This window comes from Scleropages formosus, chromosome 17, assembly GCF_900964775.1.
Source record: "Scleropages formosus chromosome 17, fSclFor1.1, whole genome shotgun sequence".
NCBI lineage: Eukaryota > Metazoa > Chordata > Actinopteri > Osteoglossiformes > Osteoglossidae > Scleropages > Scleropages formosus.
In genome coordinates this window covers 3,789,448-3,802,405 of record NC_041822.1, presented here as the reverse complement: position 1 = coordinate 3,802,405, position 12,958 = coordinate 3,789,448, and the positions used below count along the sequence as shown (strand labels likewise).

The 12,958-nt window shown below is 42.8% G+C and overlaps 1 protein-coding gene across 2 annotated transcripts; it reads right to left on the bottom strand.

The window, feature by feature from the left end:
• Positions 1-61: 61 nt before the first annotated feature.
• Positions 62-11,068, bottom strand: erap1b (endoplasmic reticulum aminopeptidase 1b). 2 transcript variants are annotated; one of them, XM_018759965.2, is made up of 19 exons: positions 10,975-11,068; positions 10,171-10,609; positions 9,907-10,045; positions 9,511-9,645; positions 9,169-9,289; positions 8,068-8,222; positions 7,758-7,871; positions 7,411-7,542; positions 6,522-6,653; positions 6,209-6,292; positions 5,830-5,972; positions 5,677-5,756; positions 5,363-5,546; positions 3,572-3,728; positions 3,045-3,229; positions 2,185-2,346; positions 1,953-2,093; positions 1,764-1,845; positions 62-797 (listed from the first exon to the last, which is right to left on the bottom strand). In XM_018759965.2, the coding sequence occupies exons 1-19, from the start codon at positions 11,033-11,035 to the stop codon at positions 636-638; spliced, it is 2,808 nt and encodes a 935-aa protein (XP_018615481.2). In that variant the 5' UTR covers positions 11,036-11,068; the 3' UTR covers positions 62-635. The 2 variants fall into 2 exon arrangements, with proteins under 2 accessions (XP_018615481.2, XP_018615480.2); XM_018759964.2 differs by having other exon boundaries at positions 10,171-10,748; positions 10,975-11,039.
• Positions 11,069-12,958: the final 1,890 nt, after the last annotated feature.

Below are 12,958 nucleotides of genomic sequence, written 5' to 3'. Positions count from 1 at the left end.
TTACTGGACCAATTTTTTAGGGTAAGTTAGTACATTGCTCAAGGGTACTACAACCAGAGGTGGGGATCAAACCTGCAAGCTTTGGATCCAAAGGCAGTAGCGCAAACCACTACACTACCATCTGTCCCCATACACTTATAGTGCAAACTAGAAGGAAAAGTAAAATGTTTTCTGTGCTGTCTTGTCTTGTGGCGTTTGTTTAAAGGACAGCAGCCTATCTCCCTTTCCAGCGCATGAAACATCTGACCACAGCTCCTGCGTTATGGAGCCTCAAGATTTCCTGATTGACCTGCTCTGGACAAAAGCATCTGCTAAATAAATCAAAAGTAAATACAAATATGTGAATGAATGTGCTGTTTAAGAAACAAACTTATCCATCACTTGTTTGGAATCTGTATAGGAAATCTATCACCCAAGTTAAAGTATAAGAATACAACCAAAAAGGCATTTTCCTGAGCATCATCCAAAAATGTCTACCGTAAAATCAAATTCAATCCTAGTGTCCATCTCAAACCTTTCCTCAGTCGTATGGTGTTACAAAGGTTGAGAGAAATGCAGCTGTGGAAACTGGGAAATTTTCTTGTCAGCCATCAAACCCAATACAGGCTCACCCGTGTTCCACAAAATGGTACTCTTTATTCTCTCTGCAGTGAACCTTGCCTGTCCAGCCAGGCTTTAAGCAGAGGAAGGTTCTTGTCTGTCCAGCGGATGTTCTCTTCAATGTTCTCCAGTGCCTGCTGGACACAGCGCAGTTCCATTCCAGTCCCCTCCAGCTTGGAGCTGAAGAAACTGCGCACCTATAATGACACAAAGAAGGAAACATTTAATCATTTTCTGCAGAAATGGAAGTATGCTCCTGCTTCAGAATAATAAATTCCACAGTTAAAATGGTTTTTAATAGGCCAGGCTTCAGCATTCCCCTGTAGAATGAAGAAAAGCACATGATATCCAGGGCCTTTGACTCAAAGTGGCGCGAGCTCCTCCTAGATTAAAATACTTTTGCCTGGATTAAACAAAAAAAGTGTGTTTAAAGGCATTTTATCACCTGTGTACAGTACCGGTCAGATGTCTCAGTACTATTTACATCACACACACATCATCTGATACCACTTGTCCCATACAGGGTCGCGGGAAACCGGAGCCTAACCTGGCAACACAGGGTGTGAGGCTGAAGGGGGGGGGCACACCAGGATGGGACGCCAGTCCGTCACAAGGCACCCCAAGCGGGACTTGAACCCCAGACCCAGCGGAGAGCAGGACCTAGTCCAACCCACTGCGCCACTGCACCCCCCTCCAGTACCATTTACTGAACACCAATTTTTCCCATGAGGCATTCGGTTAACAAGTTTGAAAATATTCATCTTCCCAGCTCTTCCGGGGTACTTCCCAGAGATTTAGGACACCCGTGCGTTGCTCTCTCTGCTTTCTCTCTTCCTTTCACTTATTCTCACACGAGTATTTCCCAGTTTGCCCAGGTGTGCTCAAACTTATGACTGGTACTCCAACCATTTTTTATTTTGTCGGAAATGTTTGGGCGAAACATTCGCAGTTTAATTGAGTCATACAGTTGGATATTTCCCTACAGTACTGTATAAAATACTTTACTAAAGGCTACAACAGCAGGAGGCCGCGGCCAGCTGGGGACGGCCGAATCTGGCGCACAGCTGGAAAAAAGCAAAATGGGGACAGAGAAAAAAGTCCCCCTAGAAACAGAGTACCTACTGCAGTAAAAAAAAAAAAAAAAAAAAACACCTCTTAGCTACCTCTTCCAGCATCTCCTTGGTGGAGTAGCTGCCGGTCACTTCAGTCACAATGTTTGCGATGGTCTGAGATCCAAGTTCAAACCTGGAGAAGGAATCAATGGTTCTTTATTATTTAAACAGCGACAGTTGTAATTAAAACCTCCGTCTTAACGCTAATCGAATTTAAAAGGAGGTGTGGACTGAACCCACTTCTTCACCAGCCTGTCCCAATTTGCTCTCAGGAAGTCCCAGGCGTGCTTGTAGCCCTTCGGGTTCTTGCTGACGCTGACCAGCACTGAAGGCAGGTCTTGGGTCTTCACCACGTCTCCTTCCAAGCTCTGCTCCATTATCCTAATCCAGAGCAGAGACGGCTGAAGAAAATCACGACCGGATAAAGGTTGTGGGGTTCACAAGTCAAGGAACAGCTTTCACGCGACCTCACCATCGGAGCTTCTCCGTCAGAGGGCTGCTGGTGAGCGCAGCTTTAATCTGGAACTTGAGTGATGTGTACAAGGAATGGCGGTATGTCTCAAAGAGGAAGTCCCATCCCTCAGGAGAGCGGGCACCCACAAAGTAAACCGCCAGGCTCACATCGCTGGGAAGACTTCAGAAATATGGCCAGTGAAAGAGTTACATATCTTTGTACTAAAAAGGGTCTTATTGACCATTATATTACATTGGTTTTAGACCCCAACATATTTACATACAGGTGGTCCCCGACTTTCGATGGTTCGACTTACGATTTTTCGACCTTACGATGCTGAGCTGGCGATAGACATTCAGTAAAAATCGTAATTCAAATTTTTAATTTAGACTTTTTCCCGGGCAAGCGATATACGATGCGATACTCTCTCCAGATGCTGGGCAACGATCCGCATCTCCCAGTCTATCACGCAGAGGTGTGCGTTATGCGTATTAAATACATTTTCGACTTACGATGGGTTTCATGGAACGTAACCCCATCGTAAGTCGGGGACCACCTTTTTTTGAGTATTCAGGTAGACCAGTAAGGATACTGATCAAGACAGATGTTTCTAGGCCAAGGACCCCTTTAAGAATGTGATGAAAGCTAAAGACCTCCGCCTATAAATCTGTCCATAAATAAATCTGTACAAACCAATGCATTAAATTTATTCCTCTGAAATTGATTTCGAGACAGAATTATGTCACAGATAGTAATTGTACGGTAATATGTGAAACTCTTATTTAGTCTGACTGTTATTTTCAAAGCAAGCCTGCAGTTCACAGACCCCAGGTTAATAAAACCTGCTTTAAAGCAAAATGAGGGTGCGAACGCCTGACCTCATGGTGCCATTGGACTTCTTCCACTTGACAAAGAGAGCGGTGGCTTTGTCGACGCACGGCTGGTAACCACGCACGCATGCAAAGAGCAGTAAGTAGCTGCGCAGCCTCCTTTCAGACACCGAGCCATCGTTAGTCCACGACTGGAGGTCAATCAGATCTCGGAAGAGGTTCACAATGTAGCCCTGTGCACAGCGCAACAAATGGGATGCTGTTCAGAGAGGAGTAAAGAACCAAAAATTCACAGACTAACATGATTGTTCACGTGAGAAAGAAGTGAAGTTAAAAGCTTAAACTTCATGCCTTCCACATTCTGCTGAATACAGCATTTCATATAGCCTTTATACTGTAACTATTAAAATGTTAATTCTTAAAGTATAATTCTTAATTTAAATAATTCTTTAAAAATTGTTTTAAATACAAATTCTTAATTCTCTAAAATGGAGTACAATTCTTTATAACTGTCACTAGAAAAAAAGTTGAGTAAATATGAGGCATGATAGATGAGACATCTGATCATACAAAACCTTCATCTGTTTCTCCAGGTCTTCCATGTCCCTCTTCTCCATGAGTTTGTAGAGGGGCACGAGCTCACTGAACCCCTGCATCACTGGCATGATATGCCTCTCCTTGCTCAGGTACAGCGACAGGTCCAAGGCTTTGTCGAGTGGAACTTCCCCTATGCTTGGGGCAGTTTGACACCAGACAGCATTAAAATTGTGATCCAAAATGCCCCACACACTGTAAAACACATACTGTGACATCTACAGAAGAACTTTGAATGATGCTGACGATATACAGTGGTGAAAAGGTAAGTAAACCGTATGAAAAGGTTTGTCTTGTTTTTTTTAATGGACAAAATATTTATCATTTCAACAATACTGACCGTTGAGGGAGATCTCATTAAAAATTAATGAAAATTTTCATTTTGCACTCATTTGCTATTTAAATTAGCAGAAATGCAATTTCATGTGTGGATGAGAGTAACTTGGAGGGCGTTACTTCATATAAACATGAGAAACCTATGGTTTGGGTTGGTCTTAGCAATTGAGGTGTATGGCAGAAAGATTGTTGATCCCTACAAGTCTGGGAAGGGTTTTAAAGCCTGTTGTAGTCAGTCAGTCACTCCACTGTCTGAAAGATCATCTACAAATGGAGAATATTTCAAAGCACTGGCAAATCTACGAAGGACAGGTTGTCCCATAAAATTCAGCTCCAATTCCCATCAACAGCTGAACGAAAGATGTAGCAGGAAGTCTCCCACAAACCCAGGATAACATAAAGGGATTTAAAGGCAATTCTTGCTTCAGTCAAAGTCAAAGTGTATGAGTCAACTATCTGGAAGAAAGATCATAACTTTGCCCTACATGCAAGGTCAGGAAGGAAGAAGCCTCTGCTGTCATAAAAAAAAGATGATGCATAACTGAAGTTTGCCAGACAACACCAAGGTGAAGATCAACTAGTGGAACAATGTGCTCTGGATAGATGAGATAAAGGTAGAGTTTGGTCACAATGCCAGATGTTGTGTTTGGCAAAACCCCAAACTATCTTTAACCAAAAGAACCTCAACCAACTGTAAAGCATGGTGGTGGAAGTATTACAGTTTGCAGTTGCTTTGCTGCCTTGGGGCCTGGCCAGTTTGCCATTTCACTCATCAATGAATTCCATATTGTACCAGGGAATACTTGAGGAGAATGTGAGATCATCTGTGAAAAGGCTGAAGGTGAACCATAAGAGGACCTTGCAACAAGACAAAGACCCTCATACTCAAGCAAATGTACAAAAGAATGGCTCAGAAAGAAGAAACGGAATGGCCAAGTCAAAGTATAGGATAGTGTATTCAAGGAAGCCCTCATACATCACAGAGTTGAAGGAGTTCTGTAAAAAGGGCAGGGCAAAAATTTCAAGTTGCTGTAGGAGCCTCACAAACAATTGCAAGAAACATCTACAAGAAGTGAAAGGCGACGTTTTTTTCAGCAACACCAGATTTCGAATCCACGTTATTTTCCCCACCAGACAATCGCATTTCCGACTTTCTTCGTTGAATAAATAATTGCAAAATAATTTTCGTTTCGTTGTTACTTGTTAAATTACATCGCTGTTATCTATCAGTATTGTTTGAAATTAAGATAGAAAATCGATACCTGCAAAATTATGTCGGAAAACCTTTTGTGGGGTGTACTTACTTTTTCACAGCACTGTACACGTACTACTGCCTGTAACAGATTACTTTTCACAGACCACAAGTCACACAGCATCCATGTTCTGGCACATAATAAATCATTCAGTGAAAGAGCACTGAGGGTCTCATTGCTCACCTGACGAGCTGAAAGATGCTGCTAATGAGACTGGCCCTGTCATTGCTACTCAGCGCCATGTGGTTCCGCTGGAGCAGATCAGTCAAAGTATCCCAGCCTCCTGCCTCATAGTGGACAATGTAATACCCGTTCATGTCCACATTGAATTTGATCCAGTCCACCTCACCCGGCAGGTACAGAACATCTGAAATTGGACATACTGCTCAAGGGTCGAGACAAGGTGTTACATCGGACGAGGATGAAATACGGGATCTGCTCTGCTTGGGCAAACTTAGGAATGTGTTTGGCAACAAAAAAAAAGAGCAGCTGCACACCGGTTTTGGTTGTTAGAAGAAAGCGATGGACTGTGCTGGACTTGCTGGTCATGTAGGTTAGTGGAATGTGCCACAGGAACCTGAAGAAAAGGAAGTCAATGTGGTAACTAGAGCACAACGAGACAACACAACCTCATAAAAACCATACGTTACCCTGACGTCTTCGAAGACTCCGCGCTTTTAAGATATCTCTCTTGACTTAATCGGACCTCTCGACCTTTAACCTCCACGCTGATCAGAGGGAACCCTTCTTGCAATGTCCAGGTGTCCATCATCCCCTGCACGTCCAGTTTGTCCTGGACAAACCACTTCTATAAGATTTAAAATGCATCAGCCATTAAGTTGTGCCATGAATATCTAATAACTCTGTCACCATGTAATGATATCCTCTCTCAATAAACTGAGAGCACAATTCAATTATTAATTTACTTTTAATTAAATTATTTAACATTAAATGTTTTAGCATGTTAGTCTCGAGAAGAAAACCGATAACTCTGATGTTTCGCACTTTCCTGGTGCGGACGACCCTTACTGAAGCTGCAGGCTGGGACTCGGTCCTGGAGCAGAAACCATCGCCTCTCGGTCGCCCCTCATCCTGCTCATCATGCTCACAGACCTGAGGAAAGACCCAAACACACACAAAAATAACCCTTTATGGGTTAAGCAGTAATTTCATTCTCATATATTTTGAAGTTGTTCAAAAAGGAATGAAATATTTAGCCTCCAAACAATGTTTTTGTGCTTCTTCATTAATGTTATCCAAATATATGTAAAAAAAAAATTAAGTTATGATCATAACAAATTTGCTTCTTTTTAATGAACAGTGAAGAGCCACAAAGACTCACATTAGTCAGACTATTCCATAGGTCACTGGTCACCGTGTTCTTGTAGCTGTACCGCCGGAGGTAGCGGACAATTCCGTTTTTAAAAGCGTCGGCACTGAGGAAATCCTGCAACATGTTCAAGACGCAAGCTCCCTAAAACAAACGGAAACAAAAAGACACTCGACTGAGTGTAATTCAGAGCAAACCAAGGACAATCCATTTGTACAGAAGTACAATGACTCAGTTAAGACTATAAATACACTAGAAAACACATGAGAAATTGTTCAAGAGGGGTGGAGAACTAGTAGTTGCGACAAAATACAGGTGGTTCCCGAGTTACGATGGTCCCGACTTCCGATTTTTCGACTTTACGATGGCGAGCTGGCGATAGACATGCAGTAGAAACCGTACTTGGAATTCTGAATTTTGATTTTTTCGCCGTACAGATACCTCCCTGTGTTTTGTGCATCCATAATGTCACAGAAACGCCCATCGGTGGGAAGAAGAAGAAGAAGAGGAGGACAATTACTCTTGAGGAGAAACTCAAGATAATTGTCCAGCACGAAGGCAGCAAGCCCATAATGGCCATCGCACGTGAACGTGGACTTTCGCAATCGACGATCTCGACCATCTTAAAGTATAAGAAGCGATGATGTTCGGTACGTTAGGTGTACTAAGTGAATTTTCGACTTATGCCGGGTTTATCGGAACGTAACCCCGTCGTAAATCGGGAACCACCTGTACACTGCAGGATTACATGCATATTCAGTTGATCTAAAGATATATAAAAGGCATAAATCTCTCATGTACAACTGACAGTGCAGTGGTCTTCCTGGGAAGCAGTGCAGTTTGAAGGGTTTTAAGTCTTTCCACGAAGATGTGTAGAAATATGTACAGAAAGGAATTTCACCTTTTCATACGAGACATCATCAAACATTTCCTCTATCTGTGTGGGGTTCTCCACATGGGTGGAGACTGGATGTGAGGAGCTCAGAGCATCCACTTCCATTGCTGAGAAACACTTGTCGAGGAAAATATCTTCCTATGTAAAGGAAGCAAAGGAGAATTAGGAGAAGAATAACTTAAATGAACACAAGTGAAATAGGTGGAAAAACAAAGAAAAATCAACATGAATATGCTTAGTTCGTGTGGGACGTTTTATGAAGGATAGAATTTTTTTTCTGTATTTTTAATCGTGCAGGATTTTGCTGAGAATACAAACACCTGTGCGCTTTGTTTGATAAAGAAAACACTAACCACTTGCAGCTCAGGGTGGGTGACGCTGACTGATACAAACTCCATAAACTTTGCAAATCCCTCATTGAGCCACAGGTCATTCCACCACTGCATGGTCACCAGGTTTCCAAACCACTGCGGGGTGCAGAGAGGAGACAGGAGAAGACAAATATGGTCACGTTACAATAACACTGACAAAATCAATTAATTGAGTATAATAGGGAAAAAAACTATAATATGATCTTATTTATATTATTAGTGGTCATTTAAAGGGAAGAAATTCACCACTTTGAAGTAGAGGTGTGCAAATTTACGATGTAAAAAATAAAACCTGGTGCGCCAGCTCATGGGCAATAATCATGGTGATTCCCAGCTTCTCGGAAGCCGAGGACTTTGTGGGATCAAATAGAAGAGCAGACTCCCGGTAGGTTGTAAGACCCCAGTTCTCCATGGCTCCCACCTGGAAGTCAGGTATAGCAGCCAAGTCTGTGGGTAAAGATGGAGAGGGGACTCATACATTGACGAAACTGATGAAAATATCAAGTTACAGTAACAAATATTGTCCTGCTTCAGAAATTGTGCACTGTTATGTAGCCTAATAAATCCATTGCTTATGCTGTCAAGTTGTTTCATCATGAGAACGTAAAACACAATGAAATTCTTGCTTGTGTAGCTCCCTCAGTCTATAAAAGATATAAATAGGAATCAGGCAATACATGCACAGACAGTAACACCAATAAATGATATAAATATAATGCTGATATACACACACACATTGGCTGAAACCACTTGTCCCAAGCGGGGTCACAGCGAGCCGGAGCCTAACCCGGCAACGCAGGGCGCAAGCTGGAGGGGGAGGGGACACACCCAGGACGGGGCGTCAGTCCGTCACAAGGCACCCCAAGTGGGACTCGAACCCCAGACCCACCAGAGAGTGGGACCCGGCCAAGCCTGCTGCACCACCGGACCCCCCATACACTGATACATTATATACAAATTTATATACAACATCAAGACATACAGAAACACACATCTGGTCAAGTCCTTTTTGTGCGGTTGTCGTGGACATGTGTTATACCGGCGCACTGAATTCAGAAGTTTGATCTTCAGCTGTGCAACTTTCATATCAACTCACTGTTACTTATTCATTTATCTGACAGTTTTTTTCCCCAATTTTTTTTTTTCCCCCACATTGTGAGATTTGTATGCTAAGCTGCTTGCAAACATTTATTCATTTACACAGCAGAATAATTTTCACTGTTTTAATTTAAGGTAAATACCTTGAGGTAGAGGTGAGAACTGAACCTACATCCTTTAAATGCAATGAAATGTCTCTGACCTCCATAGTGGCTGCTGTCCCCCTAGACAGCGTTCAGCCCACCTCACATGAAACACTTACTTGGACTAAAAACACACTGCAAGTCATACTGACCTTGTTTGGGTAGTGGGTATGGGATGTCAAAGTAATCCTCATAGAAGTCTAGGAGCTTCACTGCAGCATCCAGTGCAAACTCTGCCTGGGAGATCTTCTCAGGTTCCGTGTATACCGAAATCTGATATGAGACATGTACAGAAAAAGGTAAATCATAAAAAACTGGACTCAATAAAGCCTTAACTGATCTATCACTGCGTATGTGCTGCGTGCAAATGTAACGATGGACAAGGAAAAGAAGAATACATCTCGTCTAAATTCTTTGGCTGTGAGAAGTAAAGGACTTTTTTGGGTTGAGACTAAGACTGCTTAAAGATGACCTGAGGCCCCTATGCTGGTTACCTTGACTCCATGCAGGCTGGTCTTGCTGATGGACACAAAGTCAGACACAAGAAAAGCCACCAGGTAGGTGCTCATCTTCACACTGGTGTCAAAGTGGTCCTCCAGGATTCCATCGGGCAGCTCGACTGTCTTCACCTGGAGAGATGAATGGGTTACCAGCATCCACTAAAATGATCTCCTGCATACAGCATGGAACTCCCTATGCTTTCAGTCTTATTATAGCTAAACATATACATTAAGAAGGATGTGAAAACCATAAATAAAATTATATTATTAAAATATAGAAATTAGAGAACAACAAACCGCACATAACGTGGGCTCTTATTTATGGAAACTGTTCTAGGATAAAGCAGTGTCTCTTCAGTGGGTAAGCAGTAAATGGTTATATCAACATACCCTTGGCATGTTGGAGAGAGCAACGTGCCTGGCCTCTCGACGGATCCGAATAGAGAAATTAGCTTTGAAAGCTGGTTCATCAAAGCAGGGGAAGGCAGAGCGTGCGCTGGTGGGCTCAAACTGCGTGGAGGCAAGAACTCTGACAGAAGAGGACAAGGACTTATACATCAGGCTGGTGAGTCTGCTCAGTCTTATAGACACATGACAGTTCATATTAAGATACTACAAGAAGTCACAACCGCCTGATTTGTATGAGTGTTTTACCTGACATCTCCGTTGCGTGTACGGTACGTGCTTTTGTAGAAGCCGTGAAAGGTCTCGGAAAGATTGGCAGCAAATGTGAGGGAAACTGCACACTGACGACCCTTAACTATGACATCGCTGGACAGAAGAGCCACTTGCTGGTTGGATGGAAGTTCGAGAACCTGAAGAGGATGAGTTCTGCCTGATTCTACAAGCTCTGCCTTGGAGATGTGCAAGTCCTTGCTGTGTAGAATGATAGCGCTGGTCTCCTGCAAAACTTCCAACTGGATCTGAACAAACCCAGTGAAATCAAGGGAAGTTAAGTTGGGGTGGATAAGGAGATCATAATGCAAAGGTTTGACAGCTTGTGGAAGCCTGATGTTATCCCAAGGCAATGCCTGGTTCTTGATGGTAAACGGAGACGTTGCCTTGTGCTTCTCTTCACTTTGTTTCTCTGTTACTGCGACAGAGGGACAAAGGTTGAGAATGACCACTAGAACTTGAAGACCACAGAAGTACAGCAAAGTTTGCAGTTCCATCCTTATGCCTGGCAACAGCATTCAGGGCCACCTGTCTGAGGTCTGAGCCACATCAACTTCCTACAAAAACAGAGGTGTAGAAAGAGTTCAGACAAAAGCCAGAGATATAGAAAGAGTTCAGAAGCCAGATGGTAGATGTTGGGTGATCACGTGGATGCACGTCCATCAGTGACACTTAATCAATTTGCAAATTTGGAAAGCAAAGAAAAAAAACACAAAAAGAAAACTGAGTCATTTTGCCAGTACCTAGTGACTAGTCGTATAATACAAAACGTCTGTTTCTCACCTTCTCTAGTCGTTCGCCCAGGTGTCTGATTTAGAAAGTGAAAATATAACTGGATATTCATATTGCATGCTGGGAAAGGTTATGAAGGCGCACACTTTATCGATTGATAAAAAATTTTACAAATACTTTAAATTCGAATAACAATCATAAAATAACAGTTTGAAATATTCCACACACAATTCCTTTATTATTTTCCTAACGTTACAAGCTTTCGCTTTCGTCAGGAACTAGTGCTGGAAATTTTAGGACGGTCCCCAAAATGCGCTTGCAGTACTGCCGATGGCCACTAAGCGCCACCAGCGTTCGACGAGTAGGTCTAAGGATAAAGAAAGCTTTGTTCGCTTACCAGAAGACTTGTGTAATTGAGCCATCACAAAACATTCAATCGCTTGCACGTTTGAATCCCACCTCGAGCAGTAGTACTCTTGAGTAAAGTACTTATTCTGAATTGCCCCAGTAAAATTACCCAGCAATATAAATGGGTAAATAATTGTAAGTTGCTTCTGGGAAAAGCATCAATAAATGTGATTTACAACTCTGGTACTAGCAATTGTTGCATAAAGTCCAGGTAGAAGACCATATGAAAGCAAGAGTTATTATAAATGCATCTTTATTTTGATGACGACTTTGTCAATTTTGACTCACTGCTTCGGTGTTAAAACAAAAAGTTAAAACAGAATTTGGAGGTGGAAAATTTTGTTAACCACCGATTGCAAATTGGACCCTATGTAAAACATAATTTCAGAAGATAATAATATACAGTGAATCTAACCATAAATAAAAAAGAAATAAACTATTCATTTGGCAAATAAACACATTCAGTTCAGCCGTTATCATAGAGGTGAGGTAAACGAGAAGGAGACTTTTGCTTGGATAGCATCAGTGGTGATGAACGTCTCGTGTTCTTTGGCAGATCTTCCCACCTCTTGTGCGCTTGGTAAGATAAAGAGCACAGGCAGACTGCAGGGGTACGGACTGAGGACTTCATACAACAAGCAGAATGGGAGAAAAGATAAAATGAGGTAGGCTGCAGGTGATCCAGGCCTCGGAGGAGAGCCAGGTTAGCGAACGCAGAAGAGTGGTCCCAGTGTAATAGGGAGAGAGAGTACCAGGCATGGGGCAGAGATCTCCGTAAGGAGGAGTGGCTGTTGTGCTGATGCAGGGAGGCCTCGCTGTAGAAAGTCTGGAAAGGAGCGAGATCTCAAGAGGCAGCTCTGCTGTGGAGGTTATGAAGGAAGAAGCAACAGATCCAGTTCACAGAGGAGATATGTAGAGAAACAGGGAAAGATGAGGGTTAACACCAAGAAGGGTCAGGGATTTAAAGAGGAAGACGATCATGGAAGTGGTGGATGGGGGGGGCGGGGGTGGTAACAGCAATTCTGACTGCAGGCGGTTTAGCGTCAGGAATACATCCAGACACTGCTGCAAGAGTCTTGGGTGTGTCCCCTCCCCCTTCAGCCTCGCACCCTGTGTTGCCGGGTTAGGCTCCAGGTTCGCCTCGACCCTGCTCGGGACAAACGGTTTCGGACTGTGTGTGTTTTGAGCCAAATCTTCCAAAGAAAATTTCACACGATCTCAAATGAAAGTAGACGGCTACTCTGCCTTGGTTCAGTCTCTTGGTCTTCGATCGCCTCACCTTGAATTCCTGGGCTTCCGAGCCAATCTTCACAAAGCCCTTCAAACGGAATGAGTAGCTGCAATCTCAGATGATGTAAATCCTGAACGTGTGCTTTGAAATACAATCATGATCACTGACTTTGCAGGTCATCATAAAAGGTCAAGATCCTCAAAGGCACCCTGAAAGTCAATGAAACATGAAAATAATGTACAGAATAGAGAGAACAGGCACAAAACAATTTTTGTGGATTTAAAATGAATATTTTCTTTCTTTTTTGGCATCTCAGGACCTCTCTGCTATTTAAACTATAAAGACACTGGAAAGGTTTTTCATGCCCTTCATTCATTATCGATAACTGCTTGTCCT